The 23,575-nt window shown below is 40.0% G+C and overlaps 1 protein-coding gene across 2 annotated transcripts in view; it reads right to left on the minus strand.

Moving 5' to 3' along the window:
• msh2 (mutS homolog 2 (E. coli)) overlaps window positions 1-23,575 on the minus strand; it is a 43,427-nt gene that overhangs the window by 13,654 nt on the left and 6,198 nt on the right. For both annotated transcript variants that reach the window (XM_088609686.1, XM_088609685.1), the window contains exons 7-10: window positions 13,108-13,307; window positions 3,571-3,680; window positions 1,447-1,570; window positions 644-794 (exon numbers count right to left, since the gene is read on the minus strand). In XM_088609686.1, the coding sequence (XP_088465812.1) occupies window positions 644-794; window positions 1,447-1,570; window positions 3,571-3,680; window positions 13,108-13,307 (585 nt within the window). The remainder of the gene's footprint in view (window positions 1-643; window positions 795-1,446; window positions 1,571-3,570; window positions 3,681-13,107; window positions 13,308-23,575) is intronic.

A 23,575-nucleotide genomic window follows, 5' to 3' on the forward strand; every position in this document is an offset into this window, starting at 1 on the left:
AAAAAAACACTTCCTGGCATGATGACACAATTGTTTTTATCCCACAGTTTATCTATCCCTTGACAGACATAAAACAGAAAGGAACAAAGACACGTAATGCAAAGGCTTGCGTATGGGAGGCTGATGGCATGCTAATGAGATGGTTTATGATATAACAACATATTAACTCAGCTGGATACATACACAAGTAAGGCATCAACGAAGAAATGACAATGCCTTTTTCAAATACCTCCTCTCCTCTGTAGCCAAGGAGACTCAGAGGAAAGAGAGCTGTGACCCTCAAACTCTACTGCCACAAAACCACACAAGATCTGTAACATCTCCTGGAAGGCAACACTGTTTCACTAGGCCATTGGCAGATAGTGAGAAAATATGGACCGATCTATGGCGTTTTTACGATGGCTAAAATAGAGGAATAAAATGTAACACAGCAGTCTTTATTTCCTATGTCAGTAAGCCAAATTAAACAAAATGCATTTTGTTTTTTTTCTGACTGGAGATAGTTGTTTGGAGGAGCTTTTGGCTCTAAACAAAATTATACTTCAAAATGTTACTTATTTTCACCTCATGTTATACATAAACATTTTATTATGTTAAATGAACATGTTCACAAACCGTACCAGAAGGCTACAACTCTGCCCACCTGTTGGTGAAACGCACTCCATTCTTCTGCACGTCAAGGGTCGTGAACTTCCTGTTGTTCCGCAGGCTTTTCTCCTCCTTGCAGGTCACTCTGAAATAATACCCCAGTTGCGCATTCGACTCCAGCTTCACGGTCTTGCCCGCATCCAAACCTGAAACAAAGACACTTTCAGCCAAATAAGCAGATTCAGTCAAGCAGGGACCGAAAACTCCAAACTACTCCTAACTGTCTAGGTCTGACCCTGTTTAGTGAAGTATTTGCTCCAAGATTCAAAGACAGGAGCTTCTCAAAGGACAGAACTAGGTGGAACACCTGCCTGTTTAAGAAAATAAATTCACACAAGCAATTGTACTGTGCAGCAACATCCTTTTCACTAGAGCAGTGAATGGGAGGGCTATCAGCTGTCAGAGAGCATGTCCATTAGGAGCTTAGCAGGTGAGAGATGATGATATCTGGTAACAGCATAAGATCTATATCTGACATAGATTTTTGTGACTTAAAAGTATTTTAGCTTCACATGCAATCTTGAGTAACAGCTGCAGTGCAAGAGGAGAACATTTCCTCACTGGAAAAATGCAGTATACACAAGCTTTTTTATATGCACTTTAACAATTGCCTGTAAATAATGCCAATAGCAGGTGGATGGGTTAGTGGTACACATCCTTAATTAACACTGAGGCAAAGTACTTTCTCCAAAGTAAATTAATTAGGTGGGAAAATCAGCACTGATTCAGCTTGGCAGCAGGCTAAAATGAGAGTTACAGTACATCAGGTCGCTGACTGCGCAGTAACAGAGGTCTCACCTAGCTCCCTGGCAGCACTGTTCAGAGCCGACTGCATGCTGCTCTCCAACTGGTCCATCTTCTCCCTCAGCTCACTCAGGTTGGGGTCAAAAGATGGCTTCACAAGGAACTCGTGGTGCTCCACCTGGTGAGAAGGACCGAAGTCAAACACAGACAAGCGTACAATCTATATTAGCAGCACAAGGCATCTCCATAACAGGGCTGTGCAGTGGCTCTGTGGCTAAGGGTCTGCGCCTGTGGCTGGAAGGTTACCGGTTCAAATCCTGCGGCCAGCAGAGGAATCCTACTCCGTTGGGCCCCTAAGCAAGCCCCTTAACCCCAACTGCTCCAGGGGCGCTGTATAAATGGCTGACCCTGCGCTCTGACCCCGAGCTTCTCTTCCTGTCTGTGTGTCTCATGGAGAGCAAGCTGGGGTATGCGAAAAGACAAATTCCTAATACAAGAAATTGTATATTGCCAATAAAGTGATCTTATCTTATATCTTATTCAAATTCAGCACTATAGGGGTTATATTTATAGTGGGTTTGGGTTTATAGGGGTTTAGCCATACAGAGGCCCTCAAGTCTGTTACCTATTCAGGGCTTCCAGCTATTAACCCTTAATTCTGATGAAGTGAAGGCTAAGGACAGGATTTGGTTTCAGCGGGTGTTAAGGCTCACAAATAAAGAGATTCTTAAGGTATATCTGAAGTCTTCACACACACATTAATAGAACTATCCCTGTGCAGACAGAAAATTAAACCCACCAAACCCCATACAGACACTCACTGATATGGAAGTGAGAGTCACAGAGGGCAAAAGGCAGCAACAGGACAGTCTAGCGACAGCTTTGAAAATGCAGCCTTTGATGGCCTAAGATGCAGGACTGCTGTGTAATTAACAGCTGATAGTATTAAGAAACCAGAACAGTAATAAGGTGTTATTGCTGATAAGGCCCTCCTCTGAAGCCAAAGACTGTGCCTCAGCAAGTAGAAAATGTCAGTCTGTCTCCTCCTAATCTAATGTGGCAGCAGGTTAAAAGAAAGGAAGATTAGCATGGTTAACAAGTAAAAAATGTCTTTCACATTTTACAGGGAATTAACAGCCCTTAAATGTCATCTGAGATTCTGCAGTGCAGTGATCTCTAATGACAGTTCTTCCTTGTCATCTCCTTTTACAGTTCTATTCCCAAATGTGGTTTAACGATCCCAGCCCCTTTTAAGAGCCAAAAGCAAAAGCAGTGGTGGGACAACTCAAATACATTTTTTTTAAAATAAGTAGTATAAAAATACTACTATAAAAAACCTTTCTGCCTGACACCATTGAACAAGTCAACTTATCACTATATTTGAAACAGATTTTCCCCAAGAGCCTTTTAGGTGGCTGTCAGTAAAGAAATCTACATAATGTGGGATATATTTAATTTTATTCAAACTGGAATAAAATAAAATTAAGAAACAATATGTGCATGATTCCATTGTAATTAGGAACCTATTCAAGGCCAGGTTATGTACCAGGCAATACAAAGTCAGTTTATATCTATTAACTTCTTATGCAACACTATGATTTATAGGTCCACAGGTAGCTATAGGAACACTGCCCTCTTCTGTCAAGATTATTAAAAAAAGATTTCCATAAGTGCACTGGGCTACTTTCTTTGTTCTTTCACTCCTTTATACTGCAGGTTATTCTGTTTCAGGTGTCTAGTTTTTAAACAGTGTTTTGCAGTGCAGTGTATACTGCAGGCTGAAAAAACACGGCCCATTGATGAGCTACAACACGCTGTGCAGGCTTGAGAGGACACATCTCCATTGCTGCTCTCAGCTTTGAGCTTATTATTCACTTTAAAGCCTGTGCAGAAAGTGTAATACACCATAAACCACCATAACACGTTTCAAATGGAAGATGCATGAAAGCTGAAAATAGGCAACTGTATTTGATATAATTTAAAGCACCAGGCATAATGGACTTCCATAATAATACTGACACATTTTGTGACTTTTACGCCATTTTATGTTGAGTTTCAGTGGAGCTACACGATGCTCATTAGTAAATTACTATTGAGGAAAAAGGACATTTTAGGAAGCATTCGAAGAAAGTATTCTGACGCCTAGGAGAATGATTTCCTTCTACAGTACTGGTATACCTGGTTCATGTCCAAAGTGGTTTCTATCATCTCCTGATACTTGGAGAAATCACTGGTAAGGTCATTGAGAGAAGTGATGAAAACAGCATTTAGAAGTATCTGATGCTTTCCTGCAAGATAAACAGGGTTAAAAAGTAAAAAGCAATTAGCAACAAAGACACTGAATGCTGTGAATTAAAAATGTAATTGTAAATGTAATATTAGGTATTTTAATAGAGAAAGAAATTGTGACCAGTAACAAACACTAAAGGTAGGCCTAAACCACAGATAAGAAGTCAAAGGGCCCAATATGAACTTAGACCTTTTCTCGTATTTCTATATTTCTACTTCATCTCCCTTTTTACCCGCAACTCAGGAGATAAACATTCCAGCATACAAGGAAACAAACACTCTTACTATACAAAACAACTCTGACTCTTAATCAAAGACCACAGATAACTGCAATGTAAGTTAAGCTGTGATGATCTCAAGTTCATTGACGTGCCAAAAGTACTAAAAAGAACAATGGTACACACATATTGAACATTATACATCTTCTGCTGCTCAATAGAATGTGAAGATTTTTTTCCTTTGGAATCAAATTGCATTTAGTTTTCATCTTCTAAAACTGAAACTGAAAATGTGTAATATGTGCCAATCACGGCTGGTCAGATGTTCTTGTCAGCTGGTTTTATCTTGATTGCTCTTGGCCTGCCACTCCTGGATTTGTTTTCCTCTTGACAGCCTTATTAGCAGCTCACTTACTCTGTAGCCAGCTGTTCCCTTCTCTGCCCTCCAGCAGTTATTCCAAGTCATAGTTATTTAAAAATAAAGTTTACAGAACATACACAGACAATGAGCAATTTGTAAAAACAACATTTAGCTTTTTACATTTTCAAGATCATCATCATATAAATGTAGATGCTCCCATCATACCTGACCCCCAGAAAAAAACAGCAATCCACTGACAAAATGTTTTAATGGGAAGTGTGGGAGTTGAGTGCATCACCATTTGCTGCTGTGATAACAGGTTTTACAGCCCTGATCAATACATACTCAGCTACTGCCATGAAATACTATTGAATCACCGAGGAATCTCACTCTAGATTGCAAATGCGAGCTGAAGATGTATTGCTGTACTTGGCCCACATTCAGGGAGGCTAAATGCACACTATCACTGATACTTTGTAACCAGTACAGTTGAAAAATACATGCAATGGTAGAATTAAGCTTTTTTTGCTACATTGCTTTTTTTAGTGAAGCAAAGCAGTTTAGATTTCTGCCTCTTTAACAAATACATTGTAGATTATTAGATTTAACTACCAGCAACCAAGGCGATAGATAAACAAGAAGGCCTCCTCTCACTTCTAACCTTTCTTATGTTCCTGATCAAACTGTAAGGCACTATGTGTCATATTGTCCATGTCAGGTCAAACAGTAATGTAAAAGATGTTTGCAGTAGCACATCTGCATCTAGACTCCCACAGAGACCAGCTGACTGGACAATAACCATTAACAAGCCAAGGTTGCAGGCAAAGAGACTACCAGACAGACAGAAAAAGCACTCAGTTTTAAACTGTACATCCTCAGGAATGACCTTCTCAGTCTGGCGGCCATTGTACCAGGGCCCTGTTCCACTCAGGTTATCAACTCGTGGTCTGTGATGTTATACACGGGGTCCACAGAAGGAAGAACTGTGATATGGATCCCGTGTCAAGGCTAAGTCAGCAAAATACCACCAGCCACCTGATTAAGCCACTTAGCACACATACACATACATGCACTGCTATGCAAATATATTATAATGAATAAGAATGTCACAATTTAAGATACACGCCTTAGAAATGTTTACTTACTGCAGATTATTTCTTTATTAAGTCAGTTTTCCTTGTATGATGCAGTATAGAAAAAACAGCAACATGTGGTGCTCAGCAAAATGTCTGGAAACTGAAAAAAAGTTCACACACTCGAAAATGCTGGAAACTGGTCTAAAAAAAACCAACCCTCGCACTCCGTGATATTCATTTCCCAAATGAGAAATTATTTGCAATCTGTAACAATTAGGTTGGAAACACAAGCAAAGGAGAAAGTCAGGCTTTTTTGTCCAGAACTATTCTTCCCTAAGCCAGCAGAGCAGATGGACACTGCTTCCCCATTCTGTCTCTTAAATCTTTCTCAGTCCCTGAATTCAGCTGCTTAATGACCAGATCACACGAAGGAAAAAAGGATTTAAAACCGTTAAGTCCTGAAAGATATTATCACAACAAAGCAAACCCCACCAAGCTCCAAAGACTAAATATCTGATTTATTATCCTTATTCTTTCTGCTTCAATCAATACTTTTGCTGCTGGCCACAATTTATGACTTGTGTGGCTGAACAGAAAGCACAGGATTAGGGCAATGATAGCACGTACCTTGGATGTCCTTCCAAAGGTCATGACCCTCCTCACTGTGGCATTCAGGCCCACAAAGCCAGCTATGGTCTTCACATCTCCCGGAAAATTAACTTAAAAATGGAGCTTGTCATAGTGACACAGAGGACTTAAAGATAGTCTTCAAGAGCAAAAAAAGAAAGCTAACTCTCCTTGCACTTGCTAACTGTGATTGGCCTTCACAATCATAAAACCCCCAAATTACCTATAAATTGTCAAAACTTCAACATTGCTGGACCTAATCTCTCCCTGTAATTCTGTTTTTTAAACAAATAAGGGTTTGTACCATTTACAAAGCTCGCCACAGAAAGGCATTCAGGCTCCTGAGCAATTTCTTCAAGATTGCTAAATAGGTTTAGTACACATTTCCCCACATTTATATCTTCCTAGTATGAAATCCATTTCAATCGGTGATTTTACTATTACATTTTGCTCATTGCTTGCTCACATTCATGAAATAGACTGTGAGACTACGTGAAGGCTAGACGTTGACCACTCCACATCTGGCACCCCTGCACCCTAGTTGAGATAAATGTCCTGTATTAATGAAATTAAATGAGCTCCTTCCCTAGAGCAGAAGAGCACACAAAGAAGGTCTGCATCAGGGTTCCACTGCAAACGAGAACAACAGAATGGCGAAACACATAAATCACCACATTATATCAGAGACAAGCCAGGAAAATCAACAAACATTTTGCCATTAATCCACATTCTGTCTCTAATCAAAGTTGACACAAGGAACCTCAGAGACAAATACTCTTCAAAGTCAGGTTCTCCTACGTAAGATTCTGACATTATAAAGTCTACTCTACATCAGAGTTGATAATAGTCTTGCCTGACTTTTGCAGTTTTTAATTATTCTCTGTTCTACTTATTTTGAAGCAGCTGGTCACCTCAGTTTTTTTTTTTACAAGTGCTGGTACTCCTTGGTCACCCAAGACAAGTCTGAGCTCCTCTGAGGACCGGCAAATTGAAGGGTAGTTTTGTGTGATGATCGCACGCACACTGAGCTACAGTTCAGCTCTCAACACATTCCAGGAGACTCCCATTGCGCTTGTAGCCTCTTTCTCATTCAAACTCCATGTTCTGACATTTACAGTATGACTCACCCTGAAAAACTGAGACAAAACTCTCTAACCTACACGAAGAAATTAGCACCAGCAGGATCACCTGGTGTACTTGATCAAATGACCAACATGTAATAAGGCGCCACAGAACGCACAGTTATCACCATACTTACAGGATACTGGTTTAATGGGATTAAATACTCAAGTCAATCAGAATACTTTTGGAGTATTAAAGGAAAGGTTAAGAGAGGCATCGATTTGAGATTAGAGGACAGGTTCCAGAGGCTGTAAACCAGCAATGACCACTTACTTTGCCCTTGGGAGATCCTGACTTCTGCATTTTTAATACACAAAGTAATACAACAGAAATTATTTGCGGCAGGCTGGAGTAATGACTGTAAAGTTGTGCCTTTCAAGAGGCACTTTAATATGTGCAATGTCTCGTGTCTTTATGAGCCATCTTTTATAGCCATCTACTGCATATTTTTTAGCCATCTACAATCATAGCTATATAATGGTTTACTCTACAATATCAATCTAATAAAACAACCTAGCAGGTTCAAGTTTTAAGCTTAACAAGACTCATTCTCTTTTTGGTGTGCACTTTTCATAATCAACTTGATTTCCATTTGTCGTATCATATTTTATTCAGTAAAGGACATAAAATTCCTAAAAAACTACACCCGTCTCCCACACCACTATTTTACCAGGATCAGATAGAGGACTCAATAAGATATGCATACAAAAGCTTATGAATGAAATATGTTCATTATCTGTAATCCCCATTAGTTGGTTTTCTTGAAAAGAAACAAACCCCAGATACTTTAAATCTGGCTAAGGCTTATGTGGGCATAAAAACTGTGTGTGCATATGTTTTGAAGGTTGTTACATCAGCTGTTTACATTCCCTTGTTTTTCAAACTCCTCTCTGACATTTTAAAACTGGAAGCAATGCTCACAAAAAACTAACACAGCTGTTAAGTGCACATTTGTTGCTATACACCAGTAAAACTAAAAGACTAAGTACACTCTAAACTTCAACAAAATTCAGGTCACTAAAACTACGCTAAGACTCCTGACCAAGGGACTCAATAAGCTGACTGACTAACAAACGCCAGACTGACACGGTGACTAATTTGCTCAAACACATGGAATGGGAGGCTGACAGCCTGGTGTTAATGGCATATTTTACCCCTAATCTCAAGCCTTGAATTACACTCAGGGTCTAGAATAGAGCTTAAGGAAGGAAAGCACATAACCTTGTCCAGTGATGGCCAGCATTTTCAAACATTTCAAACTTATTGCTCTGGATTTGTGACAGAAGTGATTTCCTCTGGACACACATATACTTCTTGTGTGTCCATTACTAGAGCTTAATCCAGTTCACAGCTACAGATCCACAGATACTGAATAAGGAAACAAGATTAACTGATCTGAACATAATATTTTAAAAATATAAATCAGCTTTTATCTTTTATTTATTTTATTGCTGTTTAATGCCTTTTAAGTGCACAAAAGCAATGAATAGCATTAAAGTAACATGAGGGCTCTCCTTGAAGCCGAACAAATCACTTTTTAAATATGTATGTAAAAGAAAGGCAACATCAACATAAATGTATCCTTTGAGTTGTGATGTTGATGTCTCAGGGGCATTCTTTGATATTTTGTCTTTAACTGAATCTCTGAGGCCAGCCTTGAAATCAGTAAGGCCTGTACCTTAGAAATGACTGACAGGGAAACAATGACCTCATCAATCTTGGTTCACCTAACAATTTTTCAGCACTGCAGTGCACTCCACAAGATGTGAACATGTTTCTTTATAATTTAGATAAAGTTGCCAGTGTTTTCCATATACTTTGATCAAGAATGTTTCTGAACTCTAGCCAAAAATCACAAATGAGGAAGGTACACTCCAAACGTCAAAACTAATCTCTCTCTTCAGTCATCAGCTATCACTTTTGGAAATACCAATATACCTGAGTAAGAGACTATGCACAAGATCCTGATAGATACTCTAATCATCACAGAAAAAATATCTCAAGGATGTTGGCTGCTGGCTGCTGTCTACTGCCAGAATTCCACAAATTAAGTCCACAAATTTAAAAGATTTCACTTGGTTAGTTGATCTAATTATTTACTTGAGTAAACTATTCACCTCTCTGGTCTACAGCTCGAAATGATTTTAACAGACCTGCATACCTTAATGGAATGTGGCTCATTCGTCTATGCAGTGCATGCTGATGGACCAGAACTTAGGTGGAGATACCTTAAGCTCACAAATAACACCAAAAGATTATTTGATCACCTCTGCACATACATAGCCCTGTATGCACACAAAGTGCACAGGGTTTCTTATAAAAAGCTCTTGCAGAAACTCAAAGCTGTGCACTGCAGCAGCCTTCAGCTAGACAAACCCTTGTTAGAATAAATCTCCATTTTTACATAAAACATTCAAAAGCATTTGTATTTAAGAGATGCAGCAAAATTGAAAGCAAAGAGGGCAATAATCAAATATGCTCTTCTTTGCAGAAATAAACACTAATGAAGGCTGGTTCATGCAGTACAAAATGAGAATAGGAAATGCTGTTTTGGGTTTCCTGGGTGTATAACTGCTTTGGTTGAAGCTTTGCTCTTTCTTGCTGTCTGGGATTACAAAGAAGTCCCTGTGCAATGATTTATGGAATTTGTAAGTACTCTTGACGGCTATACATAGCGGATCATATCATATAGGGATTGACATCATATTGATATGCAGTGCACAAATGCACATAATATGAATATTAAAATTCACAAGGGTGGCATGCTGGTGTAAAATAAATGTCGTACACTTTAATGATTTCAGTAAAATACAATATCAGGAAAGATCAGGTTGCCCGCAGCAGCTACACTTGTGATGATGCTTATTTGAAACTATACATGCACGGCAAACCCTTAACTAACAACGTTTCCCATTCACTTGCGAGCTCAGCATTTAGTTCGTTAATTGGTTACCATGTAAGGCGAGATACCTATGCTGACAGAAAGGAGGAAGAACAATGATGAATAAGTTCAGAACATTGTCAGAGGGAGCTTGATTAATGAGACACATTCTCAGAGTCAAATCGATTCAAGAGTTATCTCATAAGTTTAGATCTACAGCTACATCTGGGTATCTGCTTGGACACTGCTGTCACACTTTATGCGGCACATCATAAAAACCACAAGGCAACACAATCTGCTAAACCTCTTAATTAAACCACCTGCTGAGCAATCATATTAAAGAACTATTCCAAATATGCTTAAGGTCACAGTTATTTATTAACTGACGTGAAAAGCCCTCAGGATGCCAGAGTTGTACAGTGGTTAGCATTGCTACCTTTCAGCACTGGGGTCCTGGGTTCAATTCCAGATTGGGGGGTACTATCTGTGGGGTGCTTGTATGTTCTCTCTGTATTTGCATGAGCTTCCTCCAGGTGCTCCAGTTTCCTCCCACAGTCCAAAGACATACTGGGTAGGTCAATTGGGTAGTGGAAAGACCCTGGTGCAAGTGTGTGCCCTGCAATGTGCTGGCATCCCCTCCAGGGTGCATACTGCCTTGCGCCCACTGCTTGTTGAGATGGGCTCCGGCTTCCCCATGACCCTGCATTGGAAATGCAGTTAGAAAATTGATTAATGGATTAAATACCTTCACTTCCAGTGAATTATCATCTTCATTCCTAAGGAATTGCTGTAGAGTAATTAAGTTTTATTTCCCACACGGTGTGACTGATAAAAGGGCTGTCCTACATCTATGAGATTATATTATGCTATATTGTACTTATATAAGTTAGGTTGCATACCCAATAAGGAAAAGTAACTGATCCCTTATAAACACGTAGACTCTCTGAGTAACATTCCACAATATTAACACTAACACAAAGCTCTACATTTAACCCTGAACATGCATAGCATTAACACTCTTGAAAAATGCTTTAATGTGGATGCACTACTTCTAAATTTAGACAGGAATCTTGCTAAAATATTGTTATCCAAAGAAAACCTACCATTGCATACATCTTTATATCAAAAAATTTCCCACTCCAAACCAAACAACATTAACTTTCTATGGCCTGAATTAAGATTCTTCTTCGCAGAAAAGGTTTTTTTGACAGCCTCCCTGGCGTTTCATGCAACAGTCTTTCTGGACCTGCAGGACTGGACAGACTTCCATTATCCTGCACAGAAACTGAAACAACACGCCTGGATGAGCGAGAGGCAGCAAATGAACAGTTTTTATCATGGTGCATTATTTCCACAACTAACAGTAGGATTGTCAGTCAGCTCATTGCTTATTTTTGCTTTCTCTGTGGAGGAACAGCATGTTCCAAAGAGACAAAACGGGTCCTAGAGCTATTCGCACCCTGTCTGCATTCCTCTCCGTCTCATTTCCATGGTACCTTTTGAGGGGAGGCAGTCCCAAAGCTCATCAGTATTTATTGGTTCAGAATGTGTAAATGTCAAAGGATATTGGCTTTTTGACTTTTAAATCACTGGAAAATCCAATAAGAAGTGCTACATGTGCATTCTCATCATAACTCTATGTGACACTTAAATAATGAATTCCATAAGACTCTCCCGCAGCCCAGAGCTTGCAATCCTATTTGCAGCCTGGCTCCGCACCCCTGCGCTGACATCACTGAACCCTCTGCAGCAACACGCACTTTCATCTGATGTCATTTGCCATTTTCAGACACTGCAGCAGCCCTGTGACTCTCGACCACAATAGCCACTGGTTCACCAAAAAGGAAGCTGGCTAAGGTTTAGCACAGGAAAACGGACAACAAAAATGAAAAGGAAACCTACACTCACCGACAACTACAGTTGTTTTTAATTCTATAAAAGAAGTCACTACAGAGATTGAATCAAATACCACATCCAACATCACCAGTGCATGTTGCATATCCTTCCCATTGACTAATGTATCCTCACATTCAATAGCGATCCAACAGAGTAACTCCTACAGAATTCATTGCTTGTTTCTGGGCTTTGAGGAGGAGAATGAAGAGATGACACCCTGTAATCCTCCTTCCTCTTGTTACACGATGGCTACAGGACATGCAGGGAGTCTTAAGCATATTACCCCTCTAGATAACAACACTCTCTCATGAATAGGAATATAATCTTGCAAGCTCAGCTCCTCTCAGTTTTAGACTAACCGTGCTCTTTGAAGCAAAGCATCGGCACTTTGTTGCGAGATGAAAAAATGTACCTGTGTGTTTCCAAATTTAAAAAATGATTTAAAGCGTAAAAAAAAATTAACAGGATATGAAGCCTTCTGGTTTGCTGCTATAATGCTCTGTGCACATTGCCACTGTAGACTACAGCACTCCTACAATGGCTCTGGAAGAGTAGAAGCAGTCATGTGCATAAAAAACTTTTAAATACATTTCATTTTTTTTTAAAGAAGCCTTAAGAAGTTGTTTTTGTTTAGTAAAAGCACCAGAACAATTTTTGATGAATCTGAACCCGTGGTGAAACTAATAAGAAACACAGACAGCCCCAAGCTGCAAGCACCTGTGAGTCGTGCTCCTGAAGTGGTAACGAATAAAGATTAGGAGAGGGATATGCCAGATGATTCAGTGAACTAAACAGGTCATGAATGTGAGGAACAAAACAAAGGCACTGAACAATTTGAATTTCATCAAGCCAACCCCCCATGGCTAATAACGGAGAAACTATTCTCACCTGCTAGACACGTAGAACGGTATGCTGCCTGCGTCAAGAGAAAACGTCAGGCCTGAAACTGGCTAAAGAGTGGGTAACGTGCACTTTGACCTCCTCTGCTCCAGATGTAAGAAAAGCCAGAGAAGAGCACTGATGGAAAGGCTTGTGCAACATGGTGGAACCAGGGCTCCCTTGGCCATATCTGATATTGTGGAGAAAGCTAAAGGGGACACTTAGTGCAAATCACTGTGCGGCTCAACAAATATCCACCAAAACCAGCTTCCTGCACAGCTGACAAAGAGGCTAAATGTCACAAACCCTCTCATGGTTTTGAAGGGAAAACAGAAGACCGCTGACCCCAGGTGCTGCAGGCCTTACCGCTGTATCTCTGCAGTGTGAGCACCAGGTTGGGCAGCTGGCTCACAGCCTGGTACACACGGTAGCAGTCCTGCAGGGTGGCGGTCTGGCGCTGGAATTTCTTGGCCAGGCGGTTGAGGTCTGGGAAGCGGCGGAGCAGGTCCTCCTGACAGCTCTGTCGCAGCTCCACATCCTGGAAGAAAGACTCCACCAGGTCCAGCCTGCAGGGTAGAGAGCACACATACACAATGAGGGCACCATCATTTCAGACCCTGACCATACAGAAGTGAGCACTCCCCTCCACCCCAAAGCACAGTGCAACTGTCCACATCACCCACATTTACTAATGGAAATATTAGGCTCCAACAGCAGGACTGCACAAGGCCAAGCTGACAGGTGCTGCTGTGATTGGTTCTGTTCTACTTTGCACTTCATGATTGCTTCTTTAATATATTATCTCTTCATGAAGGTTTCATATTATGTACCAGGGATATGTATAACATTAATAAGTTAGATTTAATACCAATATAATTAATGACACATTAATTTGACGTCTTTATCCAAGACTACAGTGAAGGGCAGTAAGAATACTCAAGTGTCAGTGAAGTGAGCGCATCTCACACTAACAGGGTTAAAAACTCAAAAGATCCATCTTTGAAACCAGACTGTTATTCCTGTCATGTCCACCAAATAAGCAATAGATATGACAAAAATAAAGTGACAACAAGATAAGGCAGCTAACTCTGTGGCTGAGATCACTATTAGAGATAAATGCAGACAAACAACTGTGAAGATTATGAACCTAACCATGTTTCTGAGGGAGTGTAAGCAGAGACTCAGGTAGACAAAGAGCAATAAATATCTAAATATCTGCTTCTCCTGCTGACATCCCTCGGTACACTGCAAAAGTTACTTCCTGTTCAGCTCTGGAGCACAACAGACTTCAGGCATTTGGTTGTATACATTACCCCTATCAGAAATTTGTAAGGACAAGAGCTATTATTGTATAATTTTATAACTATCCATGACGTTATAAAAAATACTTTTAAATTATCATCTTTTAGTTCAACTTCAAGTAAATATTTATCAGACCTGTGCTGTTTGAATAGAAACTGGAATATTACAACTGAGAAGCTATACTAAACCACCTTGCTTTGAAAGGGGAAAAAAAAATCTAGATTTTTCAGACCATGCAAAACTCAACTGAAAATTCAAATATTTAAAGTTTCACAGAAGTGTGAGAACTAAAAAAAAAAATCAACGATTCCTGCCGCTGGCAATAGTAACCGAAGGATGATTTCACCATGGCAATCCACCAGAGGGCCCACTTGCTCCCAGCCTTTTTATACAGCCACTGCAAAAGCATCCACTAGTTAGAGGGAAAAGTAAATATACGAAACGCTGTTAAACAGGATTTTAAATCCTATTTCTAAAATTGTGTACAACTGCCTATAAACTTACCCAAACCCATGAACTTCATTGCTCTGCAAAAAAAAAACTTTTGGACTTGATTTTAACATAAAAGCGACCTGCTCGTATTCCAGTTTTTAAAGCACTTTAAAGCAAAGTCTTTCTAGGGAATTAAATGAGAGCCACAGAGTGGCTGGACAAAGAATTTACTATGACAGAAAACCTGCCCTGAAAATACTTTATTCACACGGAGAGCAGAGGAAGGAGGAACCTGCTTACTGCTCTGTGCTCACAAAGATGAGCTCATCAACCTTTCTGGAAAGATCACCTTCAAGTCCCTGTTTCGAAGAATCCACTGAGACAGATTCCCTGAGTGCTGGCCTTAGGGGCAATTTGCCAGGACGCTGCTCCAGAGAGCGAGAGAGCAGGAAACTGAAAGCTCTGCTGCAGTCATGGCAGACAGACATGTACCACTCAAGCGATTCTGGAAAAATCCAGAACAAGTATGCAGCCATACTGCAGCCTGGATACATGTGAATCTACACATAAGAACACCAAACAGATTTGGTAACAGTTTACAATAAGCAATTGTTCAGGATTAATTCATCAGAATGGGAGGAGTCATATGAATAGACCATGAGATCACTGTGACTTAAAGTGTACACTAAAGCCATTTGAAATTATCATCAAATGTAATAACATTAAAAATACAGATACTGGAAAGTGTCACTGAAGAAGGGTTACAAATGAAAGATCCCGCTTGGTTTGGTTGATCCAGAAATGCCATTTTCGAGGAGATATTTCATTGTTTTAGGCACCTCCCAGAAACAATTCTCTGAGGTACACCCGATCCCAGGATTAAGGATACCCCCATTAACCAGGTAGACATCCACACTCATTCAGTGTAAATTCACCCTGATTTACTTCACTTTATAGAAAAATGAATGGTTCAAATAGCAGGGTGACATTGCACACAGGTAATGTTACTCATTTCCTCCTCTGACTCCTATATTGAGGTTATCTGTCTAAATCAGGGTCTGTTAACAAGGAGAGAACATAGCTTTGTCATTCTCTGGGGATGTGAGCTGTTCCCAATACTGGCAATCAGAGGCCGGATGTGGAAATCAGTGCATTTTAATGGGGAGATAGGGCCTCTGGGGACAGCAATCAGAGTTAGTGGGTGGTTTTTGAATGCGTGACTTATCCCTATCGCAGGACTACAGGGGACAGGGCACCCTGTTAATAATAACACTCCTTAAATACCTGACAGTTCCAGTGTTCCAAGTTTGCAAGGTTGTAATGTGTAGAACAGCCACAAGGTGGCCTGTTAACCAACCAGTGACCTTGGTCAACACCCATGCTGTGTAGCTAGTGTGAAGCAGGAGAGTGCCAGGGAATGAGGTGCACATCGGATTGTAGTTCTCAGTCTAGAACCACCCATGTCAGGTACAGTACCTCTCTGTAAACCCAGGCCATCGTGGGATAACAGGGCATTCTCCCTCACTGTACTGTGTCTTGAAAACACTGCTTTGAGGAATAAGATCCTTAATGCAGCCATTGTTCACTCAGACACAATGAGGTTTTACTGTCTCGGATTCCAGTGCGAGGAGAAAGCACAGGTGACTGAGATAGCGATACATTTTAAAGATGGTGAGTCTGCGTAGCACTTAAGAAGGAAGCTGGACAACATTCACTCCACTCATTCCTACACTTGTGCATCAGTCCATAACCCCATGTCATCCCTTCAGTACTCAACCAGCTAACCCACAATTCTGCTAACACCAAACCCAGTAAAAACAGCTCAGTTTTCAAAACCAGGGCTGCATTTATTAACCAAGTCACATGACAAATTAGTGAATAACAAACTGGTTATACCACTTCCTTGGCCCCTGTTGCCATGAGGGTGTTACTGTTTAACATGTAACAACACACACATCGACTGGAAAATGTCAGGCTTGCAAAGTATGTCACTTTACACGAAGCACATACTGCCAAGGAAACACTAGGAACTAAAATGTGAAGATAACACTGCCAGTCCCCAGTGAGCAAAAACCAGTGTCTTTGAAGTACCCAGCTTCCAGAAATACATTGTTTCCTTGCTGGTGAGTGACAAAATTAAGAAGGAAGAAAGACACAGGGCATGTACTAAAAATTAGGAGACTTTTAAATACTCTTGATCCATTTACTGATTGAATAGGCCCAGATCTGTGTGCAGCAGATCCTTGGTTAAAGTTTTCCATTCCTGCAGTACCTACATTTAGTTTCTTAAATTATGTCATACTCATTTCAGATTTCTAAGAAGAATTTGTATTGTTCAGAGCATGTTTTTAGAATGATCTTGCTGGGAGATCCTACTTGCTTTCAAATCAGATTTTTTTCATTCTGTAAAGCACTTTGAGAAGCCACCTTTAAAGGCGCTATATAAAATAAAGTTTATTATTATTATTTTCTGGCTTCTTGCTAAGAGAGGTTCTATATACTGAGCAAGAGAAAAAAATACAAGTACTCTGTATGTCACACCACTAGGTGGCGTTTTTAGACACATTTTAGAGTGCTATTCTAGGTGTGTATTTTTCTTGTTTTATAACTTCCCCTCCCTTCCACTCTTATTTAAAAAATGTGAAAACTGTAGATGAACAGAAAATGTGGTTTGACCTAAAACATTCCAAACTTCAGTTTGTTCCAGGGGAGAAAACTATTATGTACAACTAAGGTATATGTAATATATACTAATATAATGTATAGCTATATATATGTACACAAAGCTTTGCAAAGCTACGCAAAAAAGAAGGACTGAAGACACTAACCTTCAGCCCTAAACTATGTGGAATGAACAAATAATAAAACTAATTTTTAACTCTCCTTTCCCTCTTCAAATTTTTTAAATCATTCTGGCTAACCTTTACCTCTCACCCCACATTGCTTGCTGACCTTGAGTGGACAACAGAAGATCTCAACAAGAGAGCATTATACTGTCGTGTGGCATTTACCTGAAGAACCTGAAATTCTCATTCATGACAAAAGATCCACCTTACTTTGAATCACATCTTTAACAGGTGACCTCTTCATATCCTGGCTGTTTTGGTTGATACCGTATCGCAACCTGACTCATCCCTGTTCTAAACCTGGATATGTTTGTGGATGGGAAATGTGTTTTCATGAATACGCACACAAAGAGAATTCCACACCCCGGTGAAGTTTCAGGAGGGCAGATGTAACCAACATGGAACCAAAGATAACAGTCATCCGCTTTAGTGGAGTGAATAAGCAACAGACAACTGCAGAAAACATAAGCGCCAAAAGTGTTAACAGAAAACACTGAAATGGTAGTCACATGCCAATCTGGATTTTAGCGTTCTGCAGGAGACTGTGGAACTCAGTTTCAGGGGTACTAGACCCCTTGTTTTAAATTCATGGGAGGTCACACACGGACCCCTGGCCCACGTTCATAACCAGCATTGTTGGAGTCCAACAGTCAGGGCCGTACGGATATTTGCCATAGTAAAATTAAAAAATGCCTAGCTCACCCACCCAGGAAGACAGATTCATACGTATAGGTACATTCTGGAAGCATAAGTGCAACAACCTATATAACAATTCAGTTTTCAACACTGCAGCATGACTGCCAGGTCTTTTTACACTTTACACCAAGACTAGGATTAGCTCTATATTTCTCACAACTTAAACACTTAAATTATTAGCATTACAGGAGTAATAGCAGTAAGACGGCTAAGCAAGAAAAAACATCTTTGGAAATGAAAACGGGCTAAATTGCTCAAAAAAACTGGCTAATCATATGAATCCTGTGAATACATCTGCTACAAGACCTACTTCACAAGCAAATATTCTTAAAGAAAGTTTGTTTTTGGTTCAATCTTCACAAGTTTTACTTATCATGACTAATTAATCATGAATTTATGAGCGAAAAACATTACAGCTCATCACATTTTTACTAATTTTGGTCTGTGGGTGTAAGGTAAACTGACAGGTTTGACCAAAAATTATGTCTAACAGCATGCCAAGGAATTATTATTTTTAGAACACCTCAATTAATTCAGACTACAGACCTCTCTTAATCCACTGCCTCACTATGTATTTTTCACAACCCTGTTCCTATTATTCCTATGACAGTAAAATGTTTCTAATTCCAATTCAGTTATGAGAAACCTATCTCTTGAAAGAATTAAGACAAATGAAAAAACCCTACTGTTGTGCTGAAAGGAAAAATGGAGTAATTGGTAACCAGACTGAACCGCACCTGAATGTACTACAGCCACAAATTTACATAATTCCCTGCATTCCCGTCAGAGATGGCTTATTTCAACAGTACAGGAATCATTTGCTTTCCAGACCACATGAGGCATTTTCTCTAAACAATCCATGAGGTCTGCCTGTGTGTCACTTAATCACACTGACTCAATGGAAGATGTTCTGGTGTGGTAGAAGACACCACATTCTTATATCTTGGTGTTTCTAAATTATGACTGCAAATGCAAGAAGAATATACCACGCCACACACGTGCCATGACCTAATTAACAGAGAGCGTAAAAGCTGACTGAAAGTCTAACTGCAGGTCTTCTGGAAAGGACATTAATCATCAATGAAATTCAGACACAGGAATGCAAACTCGTAGCTGAGACAAAATGCTGCTTACCAGAGCCTGTAGAACGTCAATTACAGCTACAGGCCTGGCTAGCCCTGCAATGTGCCATACAGATGCATGTGCCATCCCTCACAGTGGGAAAGACCTCTCATACAAGCCCAGACACTGCACTGTCAAAATGGCTGCTCCTGAGGGGAGGGAAAGCTGACTCACAGCGACTTCTGATCCTTCTCACCTGAGATAACATGGAACATGGAAGACAATGAACAGTCATTCAACACTGCCAAGTCATCTTAACTGCAAGGTTACATTCCCCTCCATTTTTTACCGAGTTGAAATTGTTTTCGTTCTTTCATTGCAAACGTTGAGTGAGAAGAAAAGCATCTTCTGACAATCTGAAACGTATTCAATCACAAGGAAGACCAACATTTTCACTAAACGTGCCAGATAGCTGTGCCCTTTGGTGCTGCTACAGCAGAATTTTCATATAAATAGACGATTTGCTTTTACGTTTCTGTGCAACACGTTGAATAAAATACCACACAGACATAGGGGATAGACAAAATGGACTGTGAGGCTGTCGGTCTGAAGACACAATCCGGCTATCCAATTCAGTTATTTTGACCTGAGTGGCACTAAAACAGAGTAAATGTAAACTTAATTACATTCCCTTAACCTTAACAGAATTTTCTGTGTTTGAATAGCTGCAGCCTTTCTCTTGCCAGCATCAACTGACAAATGAGAGTACAAATGACCTCACTTTCATTGAAATGTGACAATGGTGAAACGGCACTAAAATTAGGAAGTACCACAAAAAACTGTAGTTTTCTTAGTTGTGTAAACAAGGATAATTTAAACTTTTATTCTATTACTTGTAGAGGTATAAAGAAAGAAAAGAAAGCAAGTGGAGGTGTATTTACTGGATAATGACATTTTTCCCTTGCTTTTATCTATTCATACAGAGAAGGTACTCCACTAAGACTCTGAAATCCTCATTCCAATGGCTTGTATATTTTGAAGAAAAATACAGACAAAGCCACCACACGTTTTGGATTATTACTTCACATAAAGAAATTTCCAAGTGCTTTAAAAACAAGTTTATCTACACTCCAAAAAATCAATCACTGGATGGGAACAACGTGAATAAAAATCGAACACATGAAGCAGAAATATTGTGATACTGCCATCTTATTTCCCTAATGTTCATTGCTACAGGCACCCAAACAGAACAAAAACAAAACAAGTTTTTAGTGCGTACTCTCTCCCTCACAGATACTGCCAGCTCCAGTTTCATCTCTATTCAAAAAAACGAGTCGCTAGTGGAACTAACAGAAACTGACACACCCTCATTCCGCGGGGAGTCTCGGGAGGTATCAACAACTTGTCATGACTGGTTACAGCAGGAACTGTTGTCATGGAGCACTTTAAACCCCAGGGTTCATCTCTTCTTTGAGAGAAAACCATCACAGCCCACAGGGAACTTCCTTTTTCTTCGCTTATGAGAACTCAGAATTCCCAGTCTGCCCCTGCACAGACGAAGACACAGGCCACTGGATCAGCAACATTCAACATTTTTCTACTCACCCCTCCCCCATCTCTCAATCTTCTCTCCCTGTGTCAGGAGTCTCTCAGTTTTCCCGGGGAGTGAGAACCAGCACTTTACCAGTAAATGATCAAACACACTGGGTGAAAAGGTTTCGAAGGCACTTTAGAGGGCATGCAGATCTCAGACTAACAATTCCAAGACCCGTAGAAAACAATACTAAATATTTTGTGGCTGTCTTAAATATCAGCATCTCTTTATGTCCAAACTGTGAAATCTCACAGCAAAATAAATAATAAGTAAACGTTTAATTCCAGCCTGAGAAGCCAGTTTGGTCGGTTGAACTCTCTCAACATACCAGGAGGAAGCTCACCAGCCAAAAAGCTGTGCATTTTCTTTCTATGCTTCAGTTTGCAGTTAACCTTTTCTTGTTTCTTTGTAGCCAACACAGTCAGACATGGCTTCCTACTCAAACATGATTCTACTTCATAGTAAAAAAATAGTTTTTTTTTACCATGCATTTGCTCTGCTGATTAGAGCAGAAAATAGAAAAACGATTCTTTCAAGTCTAAAATTTACTTTGGCTTTGCCAAAGGTATTTGGTATTTTTCTTATTTTCTTCAAACAGCTTTAAAGTATTTGTCCTATGACAGTAAATAAATTCTGGATTGTTCATGTTCTTTTCTTTAAAAAATGATAGTGTCACATTTAAACCAGCCGTTTCTTGCATTTTCATAGACACCTGGAAACTTAGTTCCTCTGACAATTTTCTTTATGAGCCAATTTTTAATAAACATTAATAAAACAACATTACCACAACTTCCCCCAAATTCCCCCCATTCCTCCACCCCCTGTACACCCCTGTTATTCCAAACTGCTATGAAATACGATAGCTCTATAGGAGTACTTTCCCAAGCCAGAGGAGGAAGCTCCAGCATGTTCAATCCTGGGAGCATACCAACTCTACAAAGCTGAAACACACACAAGTACTAACACGTTCATTATCGTAGAGCTTCAGAGATTACAGGTACTGTGTAGCTTTCCAGAGCCTGAAACTCTCTCTTCTGTTCATAATGAGAAATGCCACAAAAACACAAAATTATAAGGTGTCTCCACTAGAAAAACACCTTACGACTTCACAGCAGCAAAACAAATCATTGCTAGCATAACTCTAATTTAAAGATAGAGCAGAACACAAAAGCGTAGAAAGGAAGAGGATTTGTGGATTCTTTTCAAGTAATTTGAAACAGCCACATTCTTTATAGATAAGAGTAGCTATGTGTAGAGATCACAGTATGGCATAAAATACAGTACGACACTCACCACCCTCTGCTTCCTTGCCAAAACTCAAGACTCATGCTGCATGTCTAGATCTTTAAGGCATTTAAAACAAAGCTTCAGGTTGTGAAATTGGGTAAATGGTGTAGATAATTCTTTCCATAAAGCTCTGCAGCTCCAAACCTTTCAGATCTCCACACAGCAGCTACACTACATCCAGTGGGCCCAGAATGGAAATCTTGATCAACACAGCTCTAGCACAAACAAAATAATTTAAAGACTGAACTATGCCTCTTGAAAGAAGCAGATTTATGAGCTACAGTATATTATTTTCCAGTAATAACCTCCAAAAAGTACAGCCTTCTGGCACTTTGTGTACAGATGCATTAGATGTGGTCTTGAAACAATAATACCACTTTAGTGATAACCTCTGTTGTAACTACATTGGGGACAGTTGGAAGATGCACTGTGCATGTAATCCAGGATTAAACTGGCAGTTGTGCTTATGGAAACTGCTCTGCAGTGCAGCGAATAATTGGGCAGTCCAATCCAGTTGCATTTTCCCCTAAGTCAGTTCTGTTTTAAAATTCACACAAGTCAATGCAACACTGTGCAAAGGGATTCCTTTAAATCAGCCTTACAGCTTTGTCTCTTCTCAGGCTGATGGCTACCCATGAAACATTCTACAAGGCAGTGGCAGAATGAATGCAAGGGACTGCATGACACACAGCATTACTGTAATTACACAAGTGGACATTTCAAGGAAGTGCACTACGGGCTGAGAACAGGAGACTCTTTAAACAAAAAAACATGAATATGATAAAAAAATACAAATCACACTGCTGAAGTGGATTAACTGGGATTCTTTGAAAAAATGTCTTGATCAAAATGTTTTAATGAGCAAGATGGTTGGAATGACTTTCACTAATCAGCAGCCTGTGTTAAAATCAAAATGAACTCCCTTTGGGAACAGACAAGCATGTCACTGTACAGGACACAGATCTGCAACAACCTCCTCAGTTGTATTCTAAACTCCTTATTAATGGCACAAACATGAGCCAACACTACCAACAGTTTTCATTCATATTCCATTAAGCGTATCCCTTCATCAACTTTCAGCTCATGGAAATGAGGTAAAATTTCTCACCCCAGAAAACAGGATTTAACTGAAAGCCTTTTTTGTATTTCACAGAAACACCACAAAAGACAAGAAAAAAATAAATTGGTTTGTAAGAGCAACAAACTGCTTACAAGCCCTCGTGGAGGCTGCTCCAGATCGGAGACTGGCAGCTGGGAAGGTCTCTCAGCACCCTGTTCTGACCAGGGAAGCCATTTCCTCTTGCCATTACTCAATAACAGTGCACCGAGCCAGCGTGAGGGAGAAGCTGGCAGTGCAATTGCTCAGCGCAGGCCTGCTGAGTGGGCGTTCTTCCCAGTGCCCTGGGGGCCTGAGAACCATCACAAAAGGCAGAACTAAACCCGATTAACAAATACCCACTTATCAGAGCTAGACGCCTGGGGAAGCCAACAGTGTGCTTGCAACAGTACTGTAAAAAATTCCATGCATTCTATTTTATGTAGAACAAATAAAGACCTCTTCCAGCTTGAATGATTTATATTATGTGGTGCTCGAAACTTTGGACTGATAGGAAAA

Source organism: Lepisosteus platostomus, chromosome 17, assembly GCF_059453375.1.
Source record: "Lepisosteus platostomus isolate fLepPlt1 chromosome 17, fLepPlt1.hap1, whole genome shotgun sequence".
Taxonomy (NCBI): Eukaryota; Metazoa; Chordata; class Actinopteri; order Semionotiformes; family Lepisosteidae; genus Lepisosteus; species Lepisosteus platostomus.